Consider the following 18,288-nt stretch of genomic DNA (forward strand, 5'->3'; position numbering starts at 1 on the left):
TGGGCGCAGCGTCCCGTGTGCACCATCTCATTTGTGGGAGGTAGTTTATCGTAAGGTTAAGGACATACATTCTAAACCCGTGATGCTTGCATTTGAAGTCAGGCCCCACCATAAACCAGAAGTTGAAGAGTCAGCGTGTTATTTAATCTCTCTGTGAGTTGGTTTCCTCTTACATAAAATGGAGATAGCAGTAGCATCATAGGGCTGTTATGAGGATTGAGTTACTGTATGTAAGAACAGTACCTAGATAATGGAAAGTATCAGCAAATGTCAGTTATGATGATGACGACGATGTAATGCTCACAACAAATGTATGAAGTGTGAGAGTACCGTCACCCTCATTTACGTAAGGGTAAACTAAAGCTCAGGAAATTTACGTAGGTTGAAAAAAAGTAATAATGAACTAGTAAGTTTTGGAGCTGAGATTCAAACCCTGGCAGTTCATCTATAGGCTCAATGTTCTATGCGCCGTGTGACAGAACTGTTAATTCACTAACTATGCAAATAAAGTAGAGTAAGAACTTTGAAGTATGGCAGGAAGGCAGCATGAAGTGGGCCTAGAATGTGGGAAACAAGCAGAGAGGGAGGATGAAATAAGAATTTGTCTCAGCTGTCAGTCACTGACCTCTCCAGGACAGGCCAGTCCTTTGGGATTTTGCATTCTCCACTACCATAAAATGGAAAGGCAAGGTGGCTTCTTCAGGCAGTTAAATTGTTCAATCAAATAATATTTCCCAAGAATCTACCATGTTCAAGAAACTCTGCTAAGCCTTGTGGAGAGTACAAAGAGAAGTAAGCTATCTTATTGTCTGTGAAGACTTTATAATCTAGTTAAAGAAATTAGGGGTGAATGAGTATGTGTGTGAGAGACAGAGAAGGAGAAAGAAAGGTTATACATAGAATGTCTTAGTGAGCACTTTCACTCCTAGATATCTACCCAAGCCAAATAAAACATAATTTATAAAAAGAATTGTAAAAGAATGTTTATAACAGCTTTATTCATATTAGCCCCAAATTAGAAACAAGCTAAGTATCTACCACAGGACAATATGGATAAACAAACTACGGTAAAATGGAATACTATTCAGCAATAAAAAAGAATGAACTGATACCCAAGCAATATGAATGAATCTCAAAAACATCATGTTGAATGGAAGAATCTGGACACAAAAGAACACATACTGAGTTATTCTATTTATATGATGTTGGAAAACAGGCAAAAGTAATCTCTGTGACATAAATCAAACAGTAGCTGCCTTTATGAGGCTGAAGAGAGACTGGAGGGGGCTCAAGGGACTTTCTAGGATAAGAATGTTTTATATATCAATTGTCATGCTGGTTACATGGTATATATATTTGCCAAAACTTATCAAATTATATACCTGAGACCTACGCATTTAGGAAAATTTTTTTCCTAAAAACAGAAAAAAAAAAAAGGTTTTTAAAGGGTCTTGAATACTCAATTTAGCAAATCAACATAGATGTGTTATTCTGCATCCAAAAGGAAGGGGATCCTGATAATCTTTGTTTCTTTGTTTTTTGTTTTCTTCAGCAGATTATGACACACTCAGCCTTGGGTTTAGGAGGACATATCTGGTCGTGGTGAGCATGTGCTGGGAGATTCCTGAAATCTCCCAAGCATGAGGTTCCTGAATAGAGATTATGATGATGGGAACAGAAAAGGATGAATGTGACAGAAAGAACTTGATCTTAGCTCTAGAAAGCAAAGGAGAGGAACAAGTCAAAGAGGATAAGTTTTCAAGCATGTGGGTCTGAAGATATGACATAAACTATCAAGAATCTAGCAAGAAAGTTCATTTTGGGGAGGAGGGGGTCGATGTTATGCTAAACCTAGTAGCAAAGTGTGGCCTCCAAGAGTCCAGGAAGTAATTGGAAATGTGGGATAACAGGTCATGTAGGAGTTAAAGATGGGATCAGATTTGAGAATCTTCTCTGTGTTGGTAACCCTAGAAGTCAGTGGTACCAGAGGGTTCTGTGGAAGAAAGAACAAAGCTAAACCTTGAGTAATACCCTCCACGTAAAGAGAGCACAACTGAGGAAGAGAAGGTCATAACGGATCTTGGCAGAGCTGTTGTCAGGAGGAAAGAGGGAACCCAGGACAGAGAGCTGTCAAGGAGAAAAATAAAGGGGACAGGGCAGTAACTAGTGCCCCAAACTGCAAGGGTCAAGGATGCCTAGCCTGGGATGTCAGGGTCTAGGAAGGCCCCTGAAAACCCAATGCAATGATTGAGGGAGGCAGCCAGTATCAGAGGGATTTAGTCCTTCATTTTAAAAAGTACTTAAGTCACTACCATGTTTTCAGCACTGTCCTAGGTGCTGAGGAGAGAGTGATGAACATGAAAGAGAAAGTATTGGGCAGATGGAGAGCTCCTTTTAAAGATATTTGGTAGTAAAAGTCCATATGCAGAAGAGCACAAGTCATGTTTTGTTTTTCATGTAGAGGAAACCCTGGTACGTTCACCAGATAGCAGAGATGAGAAAGTGAAAGAGATGACTCAGTATACAAAGTCTCCAGAAGCAACAGCGGAGCAGGGATTTATTACATCTAAAGTGTGATTTTCACTCAGAAAGGTTACAATCCTTTTTAAGGAATAGGAAACATTGTGAAATGGTTATTAATGGAAAGACTCACAGAATCTAGGTAGCAGTCCAGGATTTATTATAGATATCTGTACACACAGAAGCGCGGAATGTGTGAGTTGCATGTGAGTTCATTGAGCCCAACTACTCACTTTACAGTGGGAGCAAAAGGAATCTCGGGGATGGCAAACAAGCTCCTCTTCAGACTTGCAATTTGTTAGCAGCACAGCCAGGATTCAAACTTAGTTCTACAATCTCGACATTACTTACAGCTAAGTTGTAGCTATCAAAAAGCCCAGCTGGAGGGAAAGCAGAGAAAAGATCTGGAGGCAGCAAGGAAAAGTGAAAAGCTCTCCTTTTTCCCTTCTGCCTATCAGCTTTTCTCTTCCCACTTTACTTTATCACCATAATAATTCCCTAAGAAAATCTCAACTTCCCTCCAGATATTCCAAACCCACAGTGTGGGCCAAGCCATAGCATAACCTAATGAAAAAGGATGAGATACACCCCTCATACACTTATCAGAATACACACCTGTCTTTTAACCAAGTGGAAAATACCAATAAAAGCTCAACAATCAAAATATACAAGTAGATATAAAGGCCTGAGTGGCCCAATTTGTTTGCACACCATCATCACCCTCATCAATCTGCCCTGTTGGGGATGTGATGGCCCTGTGGGCCTGGTACCTGGTACCTGGGATGTTTGAAAAGGACTGTTTCATTGCACAAAAAACACAAGAATGTAAAACAAACAACAACATCCTGTCTTTATTTAAAATTTTGGTAATTTGCTCATCATGGATTTTGTATTAATTTTTTAAAATATTGCATTAAAGTATTATTTACCTTGATTACTGAGTATTTTGCCCTCCCAGCTGCCTTAAATATTGTGCCTGAGGTGAATGCCTCACTCCCCTCCCCCAGTCCTGGCCCCGCAAACCTGTCCATGGTGCACGGCCACAATCTGATCCACTCCCAACACAGCACTGCCTGTGGTGTTCCAGCTGTAATTTTCCTTCTTTAAAAAGAGATAGACCTATAGATACAATGGGTATTGGGCCAAGTCTACTAAAAAGGCTGTCAGAGACATCATCTTCTATAGTATTTTAATCGTGACTTCAATTCAACTGCATATAACTTGTACACTTAAGAATTACTTTGCATTTCAAATATGATTTTTCTTCAAAGACTTCAGCCTTCCACTAAAATTTAAATTATTTCTTACTTTACTATTTCTCTTTGTGTAGTGCTTACAGAACCCCCAGAATCGGCATTTTTGATGGATTTAACTCCAAAAGAACTCTTATAAGAGGGACAAAAGGATGCAAAGACCCACAGATATGTTCACACCCTCCCCATCCTCCAATCACTTCCCACATCATCTCATCTCCTCCCGACCTCCACGTCTCCTTCCAAGCCTTCTTCTAATCTTCCATCACAAAACATGCAAGCACGTGACTACAAATGTCAGTTCTTCCTCAATGTACATTCTCAATGGAAATCGAGCAAGAGTAAGTAGACGGTAACAGCAGAAGTTCCTATATGAATTTCCATGTCCATTGCCCACATACTTCCAAGCTATAGAGAGGCAGTGGGGAAGGCGAAAGAGGTAAGGGGATGTGAGTTTAACTGAACATGCAGCAAAACTTTATGAGCAGTTATCCTGTCTAGCTGGACTGTGACCACAGGTGAGCTTAATAGCCGAGATAAACTCAAAAGACAGTAGCTTCCTTTACACCTAAGAGCTGCAAAGCTCTAGCATATAAATTCAAACCAGGTATTCTCATACCTAGTTCGATGTTCCTTTTGGCTCACTACATTTGCCAAAAGTCAATTCCTAAGTTATGAAAGCGTTTTCAGATTGAAAATGGCACCACTTTTATTGACCTTGGAATGAACTTGGCCTAAAACAAGATAAAATATTTATGCTTAAAAAAAAAGTACTCATATTTCTATAGAATGAATCAACCAGGTTATGAAGACAGTGGGACAATCATAAAAAAAATATATATTTTATAAAAGTATTTAAAACCACTAAAAGTAGTTGAGATATAAAATCAGAGCTCAAATTCACCTCTGGACATAGGTCTTCTCTGACCAAGGTGTTGCAGTTACTGATCCTCAAAATCTCCCTCCCTGCTCCTCAATAGTTTACCTCTATCATACTCTGCCCCTGCCCACTAACTTTCTTCATAGAACATACCACAATCTACCACTGTCATGTTTATGTATCTGTTTGCTTGTTTACTGGCAGTGTCCCCCGTGTCCCCCATGGGCTATAAACCCTGTGAGGACAAGAAGGACCTTGAAGATCTTTTCCACCTCCACATCCCAGTACTGCATATAGTAGGCTCAACAAATATTTGCTGAAGAAATGGATGAATCATGGCAGCCTCTAGTTCTCAAAGCTTCCAGGCTTCAGCTTCCTGTTTACCTTCTCCTTCTCACTTCCCCCCTTAAAAATAATTAATTAATTTAAAAATTAATTAACTTTTTAAAAAAAACATGTCTGTCTCTCAAGGCAGGTTTCCTGTGACTTGAGCCTAGTTAGTGGCATCCAGGAAAACAGAAGAAGTTGATGACGACTTACTGGTGGCTCAGTTCTCTTATTTCACATGGCTTGAAGCTCCATTCTTTGGCCAGTTTTTCATGTTGAGAGGCATCTTCTAAAAACACTATCTTTAAAAAAAAGAAAGAAAAGAAAAGAATCACATATTAATGAACCATAGTTATTTGTTTTTATTAAATAGCTAAATCTTTTTAAAATAGACTATACTGTAGCTTAGTTAATTTTAAAAGATATTTGATACCAAATGGGGTTGAGTTTAGAGGCAAAAAAAGGTAGAGGTTTGCCTTTGATAATCTAAAGAAGTAAACTATGTGAAATTTCTCTTTTTCTGCCACAATGTAGATATAAGTGAGACTTCAAAAATTCTAATTTGAAGATACAAGGTATTAAAAATGGCTAATTGGCATCTCTTTCTCCTCCACCCCTGAATATTAATAAAGGGAACAATTATTTATAGAAAGTGTACTTTACTTCAGATGAATAAAAGAGTCTATATTTTTGTTTGGCTATTATGGGAAACCCAAGACCAGAATGCAATTATAGTGATATCATGGGGCAATTTACTGACACTAAATATAACTGCACATAATAATTGCCTTTCAACTGAGTCTTAGTATGAGCTCTGTTGATGTTCTGATGCTTGGCATATGCTGTAAAGTGGTCTGCTATATATTTCTAGTACCATGTGTAAGAGATACAATAGTGAGGTAGATAAGTGAGAGACCTCTCAAGTTAGGTTTGTGAGATCTGAAATCTGTGAGTTACCGCTGAGAACCTGGATGAGTCTCTTAAATCCTTCTTGGTCTGGTTTCCCAATCTGCAAATTAGGGATAATACCAGTACATATTTCACAGAAGTACTGTGAGGACCAAATATGGTAATTCTGGTGAAGAAGTTAGCATATCCCTAGAACATGTTAAATGTCAAATAAATTATATCCATTGATTATTACTTAAGTACAGTGTGACTGCTTTCTCTATATAAATGGATTGTAGGTGGGGCACTATGACTCACGCCTGTAATCCCAGCTCTTTGGGGGACTAAGGCAAGAGGATCATTTGAGGCCAGGAGTTAGAGACCAGCCTGGGCAGGTAGTGAGACCTCATCTTTACAAAATTTTTAAACATTAGTTGAGTGTTATGGCATGCACCTGTAGTTCCAGCTACTTGGGAGGCTGAGGCAGGAGGATCACTTGAGCTTAGGAGTTCAAAGTTACAGTGAGCTATGATTGTGCCACTGCACTCCACCCTGGGCAACAAAGCAAAACCCTGTCTCTTAAAAAAAAAAATGTGCAAAAATTTTCAATAAAATACTAGCAAACTAAATTCAACAGCACATCAAAAAAATAACTCACCATGACCAAGTGGACTTCATCCCAGGGATGCAAGGATGGTTCAATATATGTAAATCAATAAATGTGATTCATCACATAAACAGACTTAAAAACAAAGATCATATGATCATCTCAATAGATGCAGCAAAAGCATTTGACAAAATTCAGCACCATTTCATGATAAAAACCCTCAACAAACTAGGCATAGAAGGAACTATCTCAAAATTATAAAAGCCATATATGACAAACCCACAGCCAGCATCATACTGAACGGGGAAAAGTTGAAAACATTGCCACTAAGAACTGGAACAAGACAAGGATGCCCACTGTCACCACTTCTATTCAACATAGTGCTGGAAGTGCTGGCAAGAGAAAGAAATTAAGGGTATCCAAATTGGAAAAGAGGAGGTCAAACTGTCACTTTCTGCAGACAATATGATCTTATATCTAGAAAACCCCAAAGATTCCAACAAGAGACTCCTGGAACTGATAAATAAATTCAGCAAAGTCTCAGATTACAAAATCAATGTACACAGGCCGGGTACAGTGGCTCAAACCTGTAATCTTAGCACTTTGGGAGGCCGAGATGGGATAATTGCTTGAGGTCAGAAGTTTGAGACCAGCCTGAGCAAGAACAAGACCCTGTTTCTACTAAAAACAGAAAAAAATTAGCTGGGCATGGTGGCATGTACTTATAGTCCCAACTACTTGGGAGGCTGAGGCAGGAGGATTGCTTGAGCCCAGGAGTTTGAGGTTGTTGTGAGCTAGATTGATGCCACAGCACTCTAGCCAGGCAACAGAGTGAGATTCTGTCTCAAAAAAAAAAAAAAAAAAAATCAGTGTACACACATCAGTAGCATTTCTATACACCAATGACATTCAAGCTGAGAGTCAAATCAAAGACTCAATGCCATCCACAATAGCTATAAAGAAAATAAAATACCTAGGAATATGCTTAACCAAGAAGATGAAAGATCTCTACAAAGAGAACTACAGAAGAAAAGAAATAAATCATTCATGATACAAACAAATAGAAAAACATATCATGCTCGTAGATCAGCAGAATCAACATTGTTAAAATACCCATAGTACCCAAAGTGATTTACAGATTCAATGCAATCCCCATCAAAATACCAATACCATATTTCACAGATACAGAAAAAATAATTCTATGCTTTGTTTGGAACTAGAAAAGAGCCTGAATAACCAAAGCAATCTTAAGCAAAAGAAACAAACTGGGAGGCATCACATTACCAGACTTCAAACTATACTACAAGGCCACTGTAACCAAAACAGCATGGGTCTGGCTCAAAAATAGAGACATAGAACAATGGAAGAGACCAGAAAACCCAGATATAAAACCATCCAGATACAGCCAACTGATCTTTGACAAAGCAGACAACAACATACACTGGGGAAGAGAATCCCTATTCAATAAATGATGCTAGGACAACTGGTTAGCCACATGCAGAAAAATAAAACAGGATCCATACTCTTACCACTCACAAAAATTAATTCATGATGGATAAAGGATTTAAATGTAAGGCATGAAACCATAGGAATTCTAGAAGAAAATGTTGAAAAAACTCTTCTAGATGTCAGCCTAGGCAAAGAATTTATGAAGAAGACCCCAATGGCAATCACAGCAACAACAAAAATAAATAAATGGGACTTGACCAAATTAAAAAGGTTCTGCACAGCCAAAGAAATAATTAACAGAGCAAACAGACAACCTACAGAATGGGAGAACATATCTTGAAGCTATACATCTGATAAAGGACTAGTAACCAGAATCTACAAAGAACTCAAGCAAATCAGCAAGAAAATAATCAAACACCTCCATTAAAAAGTGGGCCAAAGACATGAACAGAAGTTTCTCAAAAGAAGATGGACAAATGGCCAATAAACATATGAAAAAAATGCTCACTGTCACTAATCAACAGGGAAATGCAAATTAAAACCACAATGAGATATTACCTTACCCCAGTCAGAATGGCTATTACTAAAAAGTCCAAAAATAATAGATGCTGGTGTGGATGCAGAGAGAAAGGAATATTTATACACTGTTGGTGGGGCTGAAAATTAGTATTAATATAACCTCTATGGAAAACAGTATGGAGATTCCTCAAAGAACTAAAAATCAACCTACCATTTATTTGATCCAGCAATTCCACTACTGGGTATTTATCCAAAGGAAAATAAGTCATTTCATCAAAAAGATACCTGCACTCAAATGTTTATTGCAGCACAATTCACAACTGCAAATATGTGTAATCAACCCAAATCCCCATCAATTCATGAGTGGATTAACAAAATGTGGTATATGTATACCATGGAATACTACTCAGCCATGAATAAGGATGACTTAATGCCTTTTACAACAATATGGATGGAACTGGAGACCATTATCCTAAGTGAAGTATCTAAAGAATGGAAAAACAAACACTATATGTACTCATTATTTAATTGGAACTTACTGATGAACACACATGTGCATTGAGGGAAGTAAACCTCAATGAAAATCAAGCAGGGGTAGAGGAGAAGAGGATGGGCGAAAACCCACCTAACGGGTACAATGAACACTATCTCAGTGATGGGAACACTTTTAAGCTTGACTCAATCATTACAAAAGCAATCCCTGTGATCAAAAACATTTGTTCCCCTATAAACTTTGAAATAAAAAAAATGGATTGCAAAGACAAGACAGGAAAGGATGAAATTTATATCCAGGAAATAACCTGTTTTATTTTTAAATGCAGTATCAGGAGAAAAAAATTTTATTGAATATGAAATATTAAAAAAAACTGATGGATAAAATATATCTGTATCTAAATAATTACAAGGCAATCCACCTCAGGAAAAATAATTTGTAGACCTGAAAAGAAAATAAATACTGACTTTTTTATTCATTGACATACCTTTTGATTCTATAAATCTATTAGAATCAACAAACATTAGAAAAGAGGAACCAATCAACATCAGACACATAATGAGTCAAAACCATAAAAACAGAATTGCTCGATACATCTCAAAGCTGATCCACTATAAACTCCACAAATAAATAAAAATATTTGTAAAGCACTATATTCACCCATTTGAAAATATATTTGAAATAAATGGTTTTTGAGGAAAATGTAAATCATCAAAGTTTATTCTGTAGAGATAGAAAAACTGCATGAACCAGTATCTCCAGGAGAAACTAAGGAAGTTTTCTTAACCATTTAGGAAAGCTCATGGCTCAGAACAATGCTACCTAATAAAAATATAACGCCCATCACAAATGAGAACCACAAGTGTAATTTTAAATTTTCTAATAGCAACACTAAAAGTATAAAAAGAAATATGTAGAATTAATTTTAATAATATATTTTAATACAACATGTATAAAAGATTATCATTTCAACAGGAAATCAATATAAAAATTGATTTTACCTTTTTTGGAGTATGATGGTTTTTCTGAGAGATGTTTGAGTGCAAATTTGCATAAAGGGAGGGAGTGAACCACTTGGATATTCAGGGAAGAGCATTTCAAGCAGAGGGAACTTCTAGCGCAAGGGCCCAGAGATGGGAAAGTGCTTGGCTTTTGAAACAGCAGAGAGGCTAGTGGGGACAATAGTACAAGGACTAGAAGAAAAAGTGGTAGGAAATCAGACCAATGAGGTAACCAGGGGTTATAGATCATGGTTCAGCCTTGAGATTTATTTTCTTTTTCTGTTTTTTTCATTTTTTTCCTACTCTCCTTGCTTCTCAGGTGGGGATTTATTTTTAAGAAATCTGTAAAAATATTTTGGAAAAAGAATGTGGCATAGTTACAAAATATGATTGATGTTTTCTTCACGGGGCAATGGCTTTTTCATCCTAAGGTTGCCTGGGTGTATGAGGCCATTTATTTACTTATTTACCCGTTCTCCCTCTAGTGAGTGAGTGTCATGGCCCTCAGGACTTCCCCTGCACAGGCCAGAGTCTAGGTGAGCTGTCAAGCACATACACAAGTCATTAAAGACAAGTTTCTTAAAATTATAGATGGTTCCAGCCAGTAGGGACCTTTTCATCTAACCCCTTGTTTTCCAGATGAGGAGACTGAATCCTGTCTGTTAAGCAAACAACTCCAAGTGCTTTCTTATTTGAAACTGGGATGAATTAGGATGAGCAATAATGAGACTGTCAGGAATACTAAAGCCAAAAGCAGATAAGTGATGATTATCAGCTAATGAAACAAATCTCTGCAAGATACAGGCTTCAAATACCAGATGGAAAATGTGGGCAAGAAGCTTGTCGCTATGGAACAGAGTAAACTGCTCTTTGGGCCATTGCAAAATAACTCAACCATCCAACAAAATTAGGTAACATATCTCAGCCCATCATACAAAATCCACTCTTTAATCCCTGTAATGAGAGATAAAATCAGATAAAAATACAAGGTCTCAAGATTTCTGAAGCTTTTGAACAGAGATGAAAATTGCCACAGTAGCTCAGTTCATGTCAAACAGATTAATGGAAATGATGAAGTGAGATTGCTTTAAACAAATGAAAAAAAAAAAAAAAAACTGTCAGCCTATAAAAGAAGAATGGAGTGAATAACGTTACAAACATACCAAAGAGAGGCATGAGGGACTTAGACCTGTGGGTCTAATACTCTCATCTTATAGATAAGGAGACCAGGTTTTATGAATTGCCCAAGATATGGGGTAAAGCAGAAGTATCTGCTGGACTAGACACATCTTCTCATAGATTCTTGCAGATTTCTATGATTGCTTCTCTAGTATTACAGTATAAACCAAGGCTCAGCAAAGTTTCTCTAAAGGGTCAGATAGTAAATATTTTAGGCTTTGTGGGTCATATTGTCTCTATTATATTACTTGACTCTGTCATTGAAGTACAAAAGTGGCCATAGACAATATATAAACAAAGGACTATGGCTATATTCCAATAAAATTTTATTTACAGAAACTGAAATTTGCATTTTATATAAGTTTCACTTGTTACAAATTCTCCTTCCTCCTCTTCTCCTCTTTCTCCTTCAATTTTTTTTCAACCATTTAAAAACCATAGTTAGCTCACATTTGATCTCTAGGGTATAATTGCCAATCTCTGATGCATATTCCTAAAAAGATGCATGTAAATTAAAATTGTATAACTTGAAAACCATCCCAGTGGCTTACACTAGCATTTCCCATCATATCTCTATGATTTGTTTTCGATTGGTAATAACATTTAATAATTTTTTTTAACTCTAGGGCCTGATCAAATGCCCTTGGAAGAATATAGGTTCTGGTGGCTTACAAAGCCCGATTTGCTCTAGAAAACAAACACTTCTTGACAGATAAAAAAGTAACTTTAGGAAGCAACCAAGAAGCCCTTCAGTAGGTGAATGGATAAACAAACTATGGTATTTCCAGAAAATGGAATATTATTCAGCACTAAACAAGCTACCAACCTGCAAAAATACATAGAGAAAATTTAAATGCATATTACTAAGTGAAAGAAGCCAATCTGAAAATGCTGCATACTGTATGATCCCAACTACATGACATTCTGGAAAAGGCAAAACTATGGAGACAATAAAAATATCACTGGTTGGGAGGATAAACAGGAGAGCAGAGGTAATAAACATTTTAGAGTAATAAAAATACTCTGTATGATCCTATAATGGTGGCTACATATCATTATACATTTGTCCAAACCCGTAGACTGTACAAAGTCGAGAGTGAATCCTAATATAAACTATGGACTCTGAGTGTTAATGATGTGCCAATGTAGGCTCATTGTAACAAATGTACCACTCTGGAAGGGGATATTGGTAATGGGGGAAGCTGTGCATGTGTCGGGGAAGGGGAAAAATGGGAAAGTTCTGACCCTTTCTGTCAATTTTTCCATGAATTTAAAACTGCTCTAAAAAAATCTTTTATAAAAAGATAACTGTGGCCAGATGCGGTGGCTCACGCCTGTAATCCTAGCACTCTGGGAGGCCAAGACAGGAGGATCATTTGAGCTCAGGAGTTTGAGACCAGCCTGAGTAAGAGTGAGACCCCGTCTCTACTAAAAAAGAAAATAGAAAAAATTAGCTGGTCAACTAAGAATAGTCACAAAAAATTAGCTGAGTTTTGTGGTACGCTCCTGTAGTCCCAGCTACATGGAAGGCTGAGGCAGGAGGATCACTTGAGCCCAGGAGTTTAAGGTTGCTGTGAGCTAGGCTAATGCCATGGCACTCTAGCCTGGGCAACAAAGTGAGACTCTGTCTCAAAAAAAAAAAAAAAAGATAGATGTAAATAATCAAGATTTGTAACAATAACTTAGTGTAATGCCTATGTTGCAAAGTAGTATAAGATATAGACAGTCAAACTTGAATAAAGAAAATAATTTTCATGGCAGGAAATAGTAACTTTAGTAATTCTTCTGATCTCTACAGAAGACACCACTAATGAGTCACTTGTATTTAACAACTTTTTATTAGAAAAATAAAGTAACATATTCTAAAATGATGGAATGTCTGATGATAATAAAAATACTTAAGTGTACTTACTGTGTGCCAGACACTGTCCTACATACTTTACATGCATTGACTTGTTTAAAACTCATAATAACTCTATGAGGTACTATGACTAGCCCCATTTTACAGATGAGAAAAATGAGGCATGGAGATGTTAAGTACCTTGCCCCAAATTACAGCTGATAGGTATTAAATCTTACATTTGAACCACAGTCTTCCTACATGCTAAGGGCTATTAAGCATTATGCTATATATTTTTACAAACAGACTTTCATACAAAAATAAATAAAACAAACAGCCCTCCTCTTCCTTCCCCTCCCCCCTTTATAATATATTTTTTGGAGCTTTCCTTTTCCTTCCTTTCCCTTAATACGGCCTAGGCAGGTGGGCCTGCTGGAGCCAGGACTGTGAAGGCAGTTGGGGCTAAGTTGCAGTCCAGGCTGAGAAGCCTAATAGGATCAGGGGAACTGGGGCTGCAGGTGTGTAGGATTAAGGAGACCAGTGGAGTGGACAGGACTGTGGCTAAGGAGGCAGCCACCAGGGTTAGGAGATATACCGTCTAGCTCTATCTGCTGAGAGGGTCTGGAAATGATGAAACCCAGTTGCAATCAGCACCCCAAGTGCTCAAATCGTGGCTTCTAAATACCATTCTCCACCAGAAAGAATCAGGTGACTCCAGGCTTATTCCCAGGCTGGGGCAAAAAAAATACAAGATAGATCTGAACCATAATTTTGTGTCAAAAGTAAGGCAGTGCTAAAAATATAGTTGGAGAGTGGTCAAAAGGACACAGGAGCCACCTTGATCAAACTCTCACTAGCGTAATCTGAGCCAATTTGAGCATGAAAATAAATAAGGATAGTATCAGATGAAAACCCAATTAATAAAATAGGAATCCACAAGTCCACACTGATAAATGAATGAATGAGTGAGTGAGAAGGGAGAGTTCTTTTTCTTTTTTACAGTAGAATACCAACTAATATATGTGGAAGAAATGATAGAATTAGAGAATGAGCATCTGGCAACCATTATCATAATAAATGATTCATGCAAAAATCATCAATGAAAGTAAAACTAGTGGGTGAAAATTTGTTGAGAGAGAGGATATTTATATAATTATCAAAGTATTTCCCCACAAAATTTATTTTGCTGAGAAAAATAGTAACTTTGCAGTGGAGAAACCTGGAAAACACCACCTTAACCAAGTGACCAAGGTTAATATCACCAATAATGGCACAAATCAACAACATGTGCCTCCTGATACGATACACTGAGAACACAGCATCATTTCTATGATATTCCTGCCCAAAATGCATAACCTAAATCTCATAATGAGGCGACATCAGACAAACCCAAATTGAGGAACAGCCTAAAACAAAAAAACTATTCTTTATTCTTGAAAATCATCCAGGACATAAAAGACAAAGAAAGACTAAGGACCAGTTCCAGACGGAAGACAACTAAAGAAATGTGACAAGTAAACACAGATTATGGTTCTAGAATGGATTCTGAACCAGATGAGGGAAAATAGCTACCAAGGGCATTATTGTGCCAGTGGGCAAAGTTTGAATGGGTCTACGGATTATGTAGCATTTTACACCTATGTTAATTTCCTGACTGAGACGATTGTACATGATTGTGTAAGATAGTGTCCTTATTTTTCAAAAAGTACACACTAAAATATTTAGACTGGAACAGCATGCTTGTAACTTACTCTCGGTTCGGGAAAATATAATAATATGTGTATGTGTATGTGTGTGTGTTTGTATACATATCTAGAGAAAGTAAGGAAGAATAAGAAAGCACATTTTGTAAAACGTTAACACTGAGGAATCTGGGTGAAGGCTATATGAGTTATTTGTACATTCTTGTAACTTTTTTGTAATTTTGCAATGATTTAAAAATGAAATTTTTTAACTGAAAAACTAAGCAGTATATTATTTAGGAATACTAATATGAAAAGTTAAAGTTTAAGGAAAAATCAGGGCATGATAAACATAAAATTAGGATAATAGTGGGAAGGGTAGAGAATGGAACGGGGAGGGCATTCAGGGGGCTTCAAAGATAAGCAACAGTTCATTGTGTTATTCATTACACTTTACACAAACATTAGAACTGTTCTTTCTTCTACCCAATGAGTTAATTAAAAAGAAGAATCAATTCTAAAAAAAAAATGCACAAAGATCATAAGAAAAATATATGTGTAAGAACAAATTACTCACAATAAATGTTATTTTTTAAAAAACATCAAAATTGGTATCATATAAAATGTGCACACATTGGTAATCTGAGGAACATCCAAATGACCAAGAAGGAAAACCAGAGGAAGAGTGAAGGCAATATGGAAACAGAACGACACAGATTTCACATTTATAGCACCCCAATGCCAACAATCTCAAATGAGGTCATAATCAGTTCCTTTTTTTTTTTTTTTTTTTGTACGCAGTTGGTAACATGCTAAAACAACCCTTAAATGCACCTACTTAGATGGGCACAAAGTTAACACCAAGCACTGAGTGAAACCACCACAAATCTCAGACCCGAAGTTAAATGACACATTAGAATCCCGAAATCGTCAAACAAGCAAACAATTTCGGCAACTGCCTCACTGAAGACATCTTCAAAAACTAAATTCAGCAAGTGGACAACTGAGAATGAATTTAGGAAAAGCACTCTCTCTTTTGAAAACTGAAAGGTTTCAACTGACCGCAAAGCTGATCTCAACAGATCTTACCAGATATGTAGATATTGATAAGAAAATGCAGGCACACATCAAAGTACTCGCCACACAAGCCTATTCCTTGGGCCATTTTTCTTAAACTATAAAGTCTGCCTTAAAGACCTGGTTGAATTGTAGACCACTCCCCACCCAAATTCATATGTTGAAGTCCCAATCCCCAGTAATTCAGAATGTGATGTTATTTAAAAATAATGTCTTTATGGAGGCAATCAAGTTAAAATAAGGTCATTAAGACAGGCTCTAATCTAATATGACTGATGTCCTTTTGGACACAGAAATACACGTAGAGGGAAGACAATATGAAGAGACATAAAGGGAAGACAGCCACATACAAGCGAAGAAGACAGTCCTGGAACAGACCCTTCCCTCACAGTCCTCAGAAGGAACCAACACCACAGATACCTTGATCTCAGACTTGTACCTTCTAGAGCTGTGAGAAAATACATTTCTGTTGTGTACGCCCCCGTTTGTGGTATTTTGTTACAGCAGCCCTAGCAAACTAATACAGACCCTATAGGAGGAGGTTATAACTCATCGAAGGAAAAACACTACAGAAAACTCCCTTTTCTTGCCTGTAGGCACCTCATCTGAGATAGTTTGAGGTGGTCAAAGCACACTGGATTTACTGAAGCATCAAGATTCTGTCATTGACTAGGTTTGTGAACAAGGGCAAATCCCTTAAACTCTCTGATTTATCATTTTTAAAAATATGGTAGTAATAATATTTGCCATATCACCCTTCAGCCCTATGTAGACAACAGATTTTAAGATGGAGATATGTCAAACACTCCAGTGAACTGTAAAAGTTCTCTATAAATATAAGGTATTATCCATAGTGTTAATTTTTGATAAGGTCACCAGGGTGGTATTTCAGGACTCCACTGCTGACACACTATGCTTTGATTTCAGAAAGGCATCTGATGGCACCAGGCAGATAACTTTGCTGGACAAGCTCAAAAAGGCCAGTCTGGATGACAGCAGAGCTGGAGAAATTTGTATCTCATTGTATGTTCCTGCTCAGAAGGTTAATTAATAGGATGAGGGAAGTATGGCTGGAGAGCTCTAGAAATATATTGCTACGTTCAGCCCCAGTCATGTTCTTACTAATGGCCTAGATATAAAAAGGATAACAATTTGGAGGGAACAGTTTGTTCATAAGATAGCACAATCCAGTTTTAAAAAGACAGCCACCTCGTAACTATGTACAAATATTATGTATCTGTTAAAAAAAAATAAAATTTAAAATTTAAAAAATACAGCCACAAGCTAACTGGAATATATGTAAAATCCTACGTTTACATTTTACAAAGTTTAAATGCACAAGGTAAAGACATATGAGACTTGATAAAAGCAAGGACCATGAGCTTATTTTAACAAGCAGCATAGGACTGTTCCCCATAAAAATGGATTCCAATGAAGATCAAATTGATAAGAATACAGGCAGACCTTGCTTTGTGTGGTTTCCAATACTACGACTCAGTTAAATAACACCAGTCCCCCAACAACATGGTTCAAAAATCAATTACCACGGTATATGAACTGTGAGTGACTGCATAAAGTACAAACTGGCCTTCTACCTCTGCAGTCGACAAATCACTACATGCGTAACAGATGTGCATCATGATCGAGGACCAACCACATCCTTCCTTCCAAAGTCTGTGGGGACTGATCACCGTGCACCTGTTATTTAGTTAACACACAGACATCAAAGCATGTAGTTGTGTTGCTTCCTAGTCTTCCAGCAGTAAACCTATGTGGCATTTTATAAGAATGGATCATTGAAAGAGTGAATGGGTCAACCAAGATGAAAGTGCAGCAAAGAAATGAACAGTGATAACAAAGGAAGTGATTTTGGAATCCACAATAATGGAGTTTTACGGAAGAAACAGCTGACCATGGTAATGTTGCTGCTGCCACCATCTGAGAGACTCTAGGTCTACAGCCAGGGGAACTTAGCAAAGATGAATTTATCAACATAAATGTGGATAGTGACTGAAGGTGTCCCAGAAGAAGTGACACCAGCAAAAACTTTTCACATTAAAGGAAATTTCAGAGAAATATCTCAGAGATATTTTATGACATTGAGAGCTCAAGGGACCTAATGTTGAAAGCTAATCCACATTTCTAAAGCAGGATGACAATTTGCCAAGGCAAAGAAAAGACGCTCACTTGCATTATCAGTTATATCATGAGAAGAAGAAGGCAGCAAGCACTGTTCAAACTACTCATGATGTTTTGGGTTTGGGTTTTTTAGGTTTTTTTTTTTTTTTCAAAATAGTAGTTCTCTATATTTCTAATATTTTAAATTACAATATACTAAATGCAAACTAGTTTTACTAATTTTTGCATTTAAATTTGAAAGAAAGTTTTTAACATTTTAACAGCAGTTGTTAAAGATCACAGAATAATATTATTAAGATCACTTTACATGATTTCAGCTTTCATAGTCATTTATTTTTCAGACCTGCACTATTGTGCAAAATGAGAAATATCTTGTCATATCCTTTTATACTTAGCTTGGAAAACAGAATCAGTAATCCGTTTTCAATTTTAGA

General features: G+C 37.1%; 1 protein-coding gene across 5 annotated transcripts in view; it reads right to left on the minus strand.

Moving 5' to 3' along the window:
- The window catches only part of GDA (guanine deaminase), a 109,240-nt gene that overhangs the window by 43,834 nt on the left and 47,118 nt on the right, over positions 1-18,288 (minus strand). For all 5 annotated transcript variants that reach the window (XR_011233926.1, XM_069474118.1, XM_069474117.1 and 2 more), the window contains exon 2: positions 5,194-5,282. Coding sequence is in view for 3 of the 5 variants with exons in the window: in XM_069474118.1 (XP_069330219.1) it covers positions 5,194-5,282 (89 nt within the window). In the remaining 2 variants the exon portion in view is untranslated. The remainder of the gene's footprint in view (positions 1-5,193; positions 5,283-18,288) is intronic.

Source organism: Eulemur rufifrons, chromosome 7 (genome assembly GCF_041146395.1).
Source record: "Eulemur rufifrons isolate Redbay chromosome 7, OSU_ERuf_1, whole genome shotgun sequence".
Lineage (NCBI taxonomy): Eukaryota > Metazoa > Chordata > Mammalia > Primates > Lemuridae > Eulemur > Eulemur rufifrons.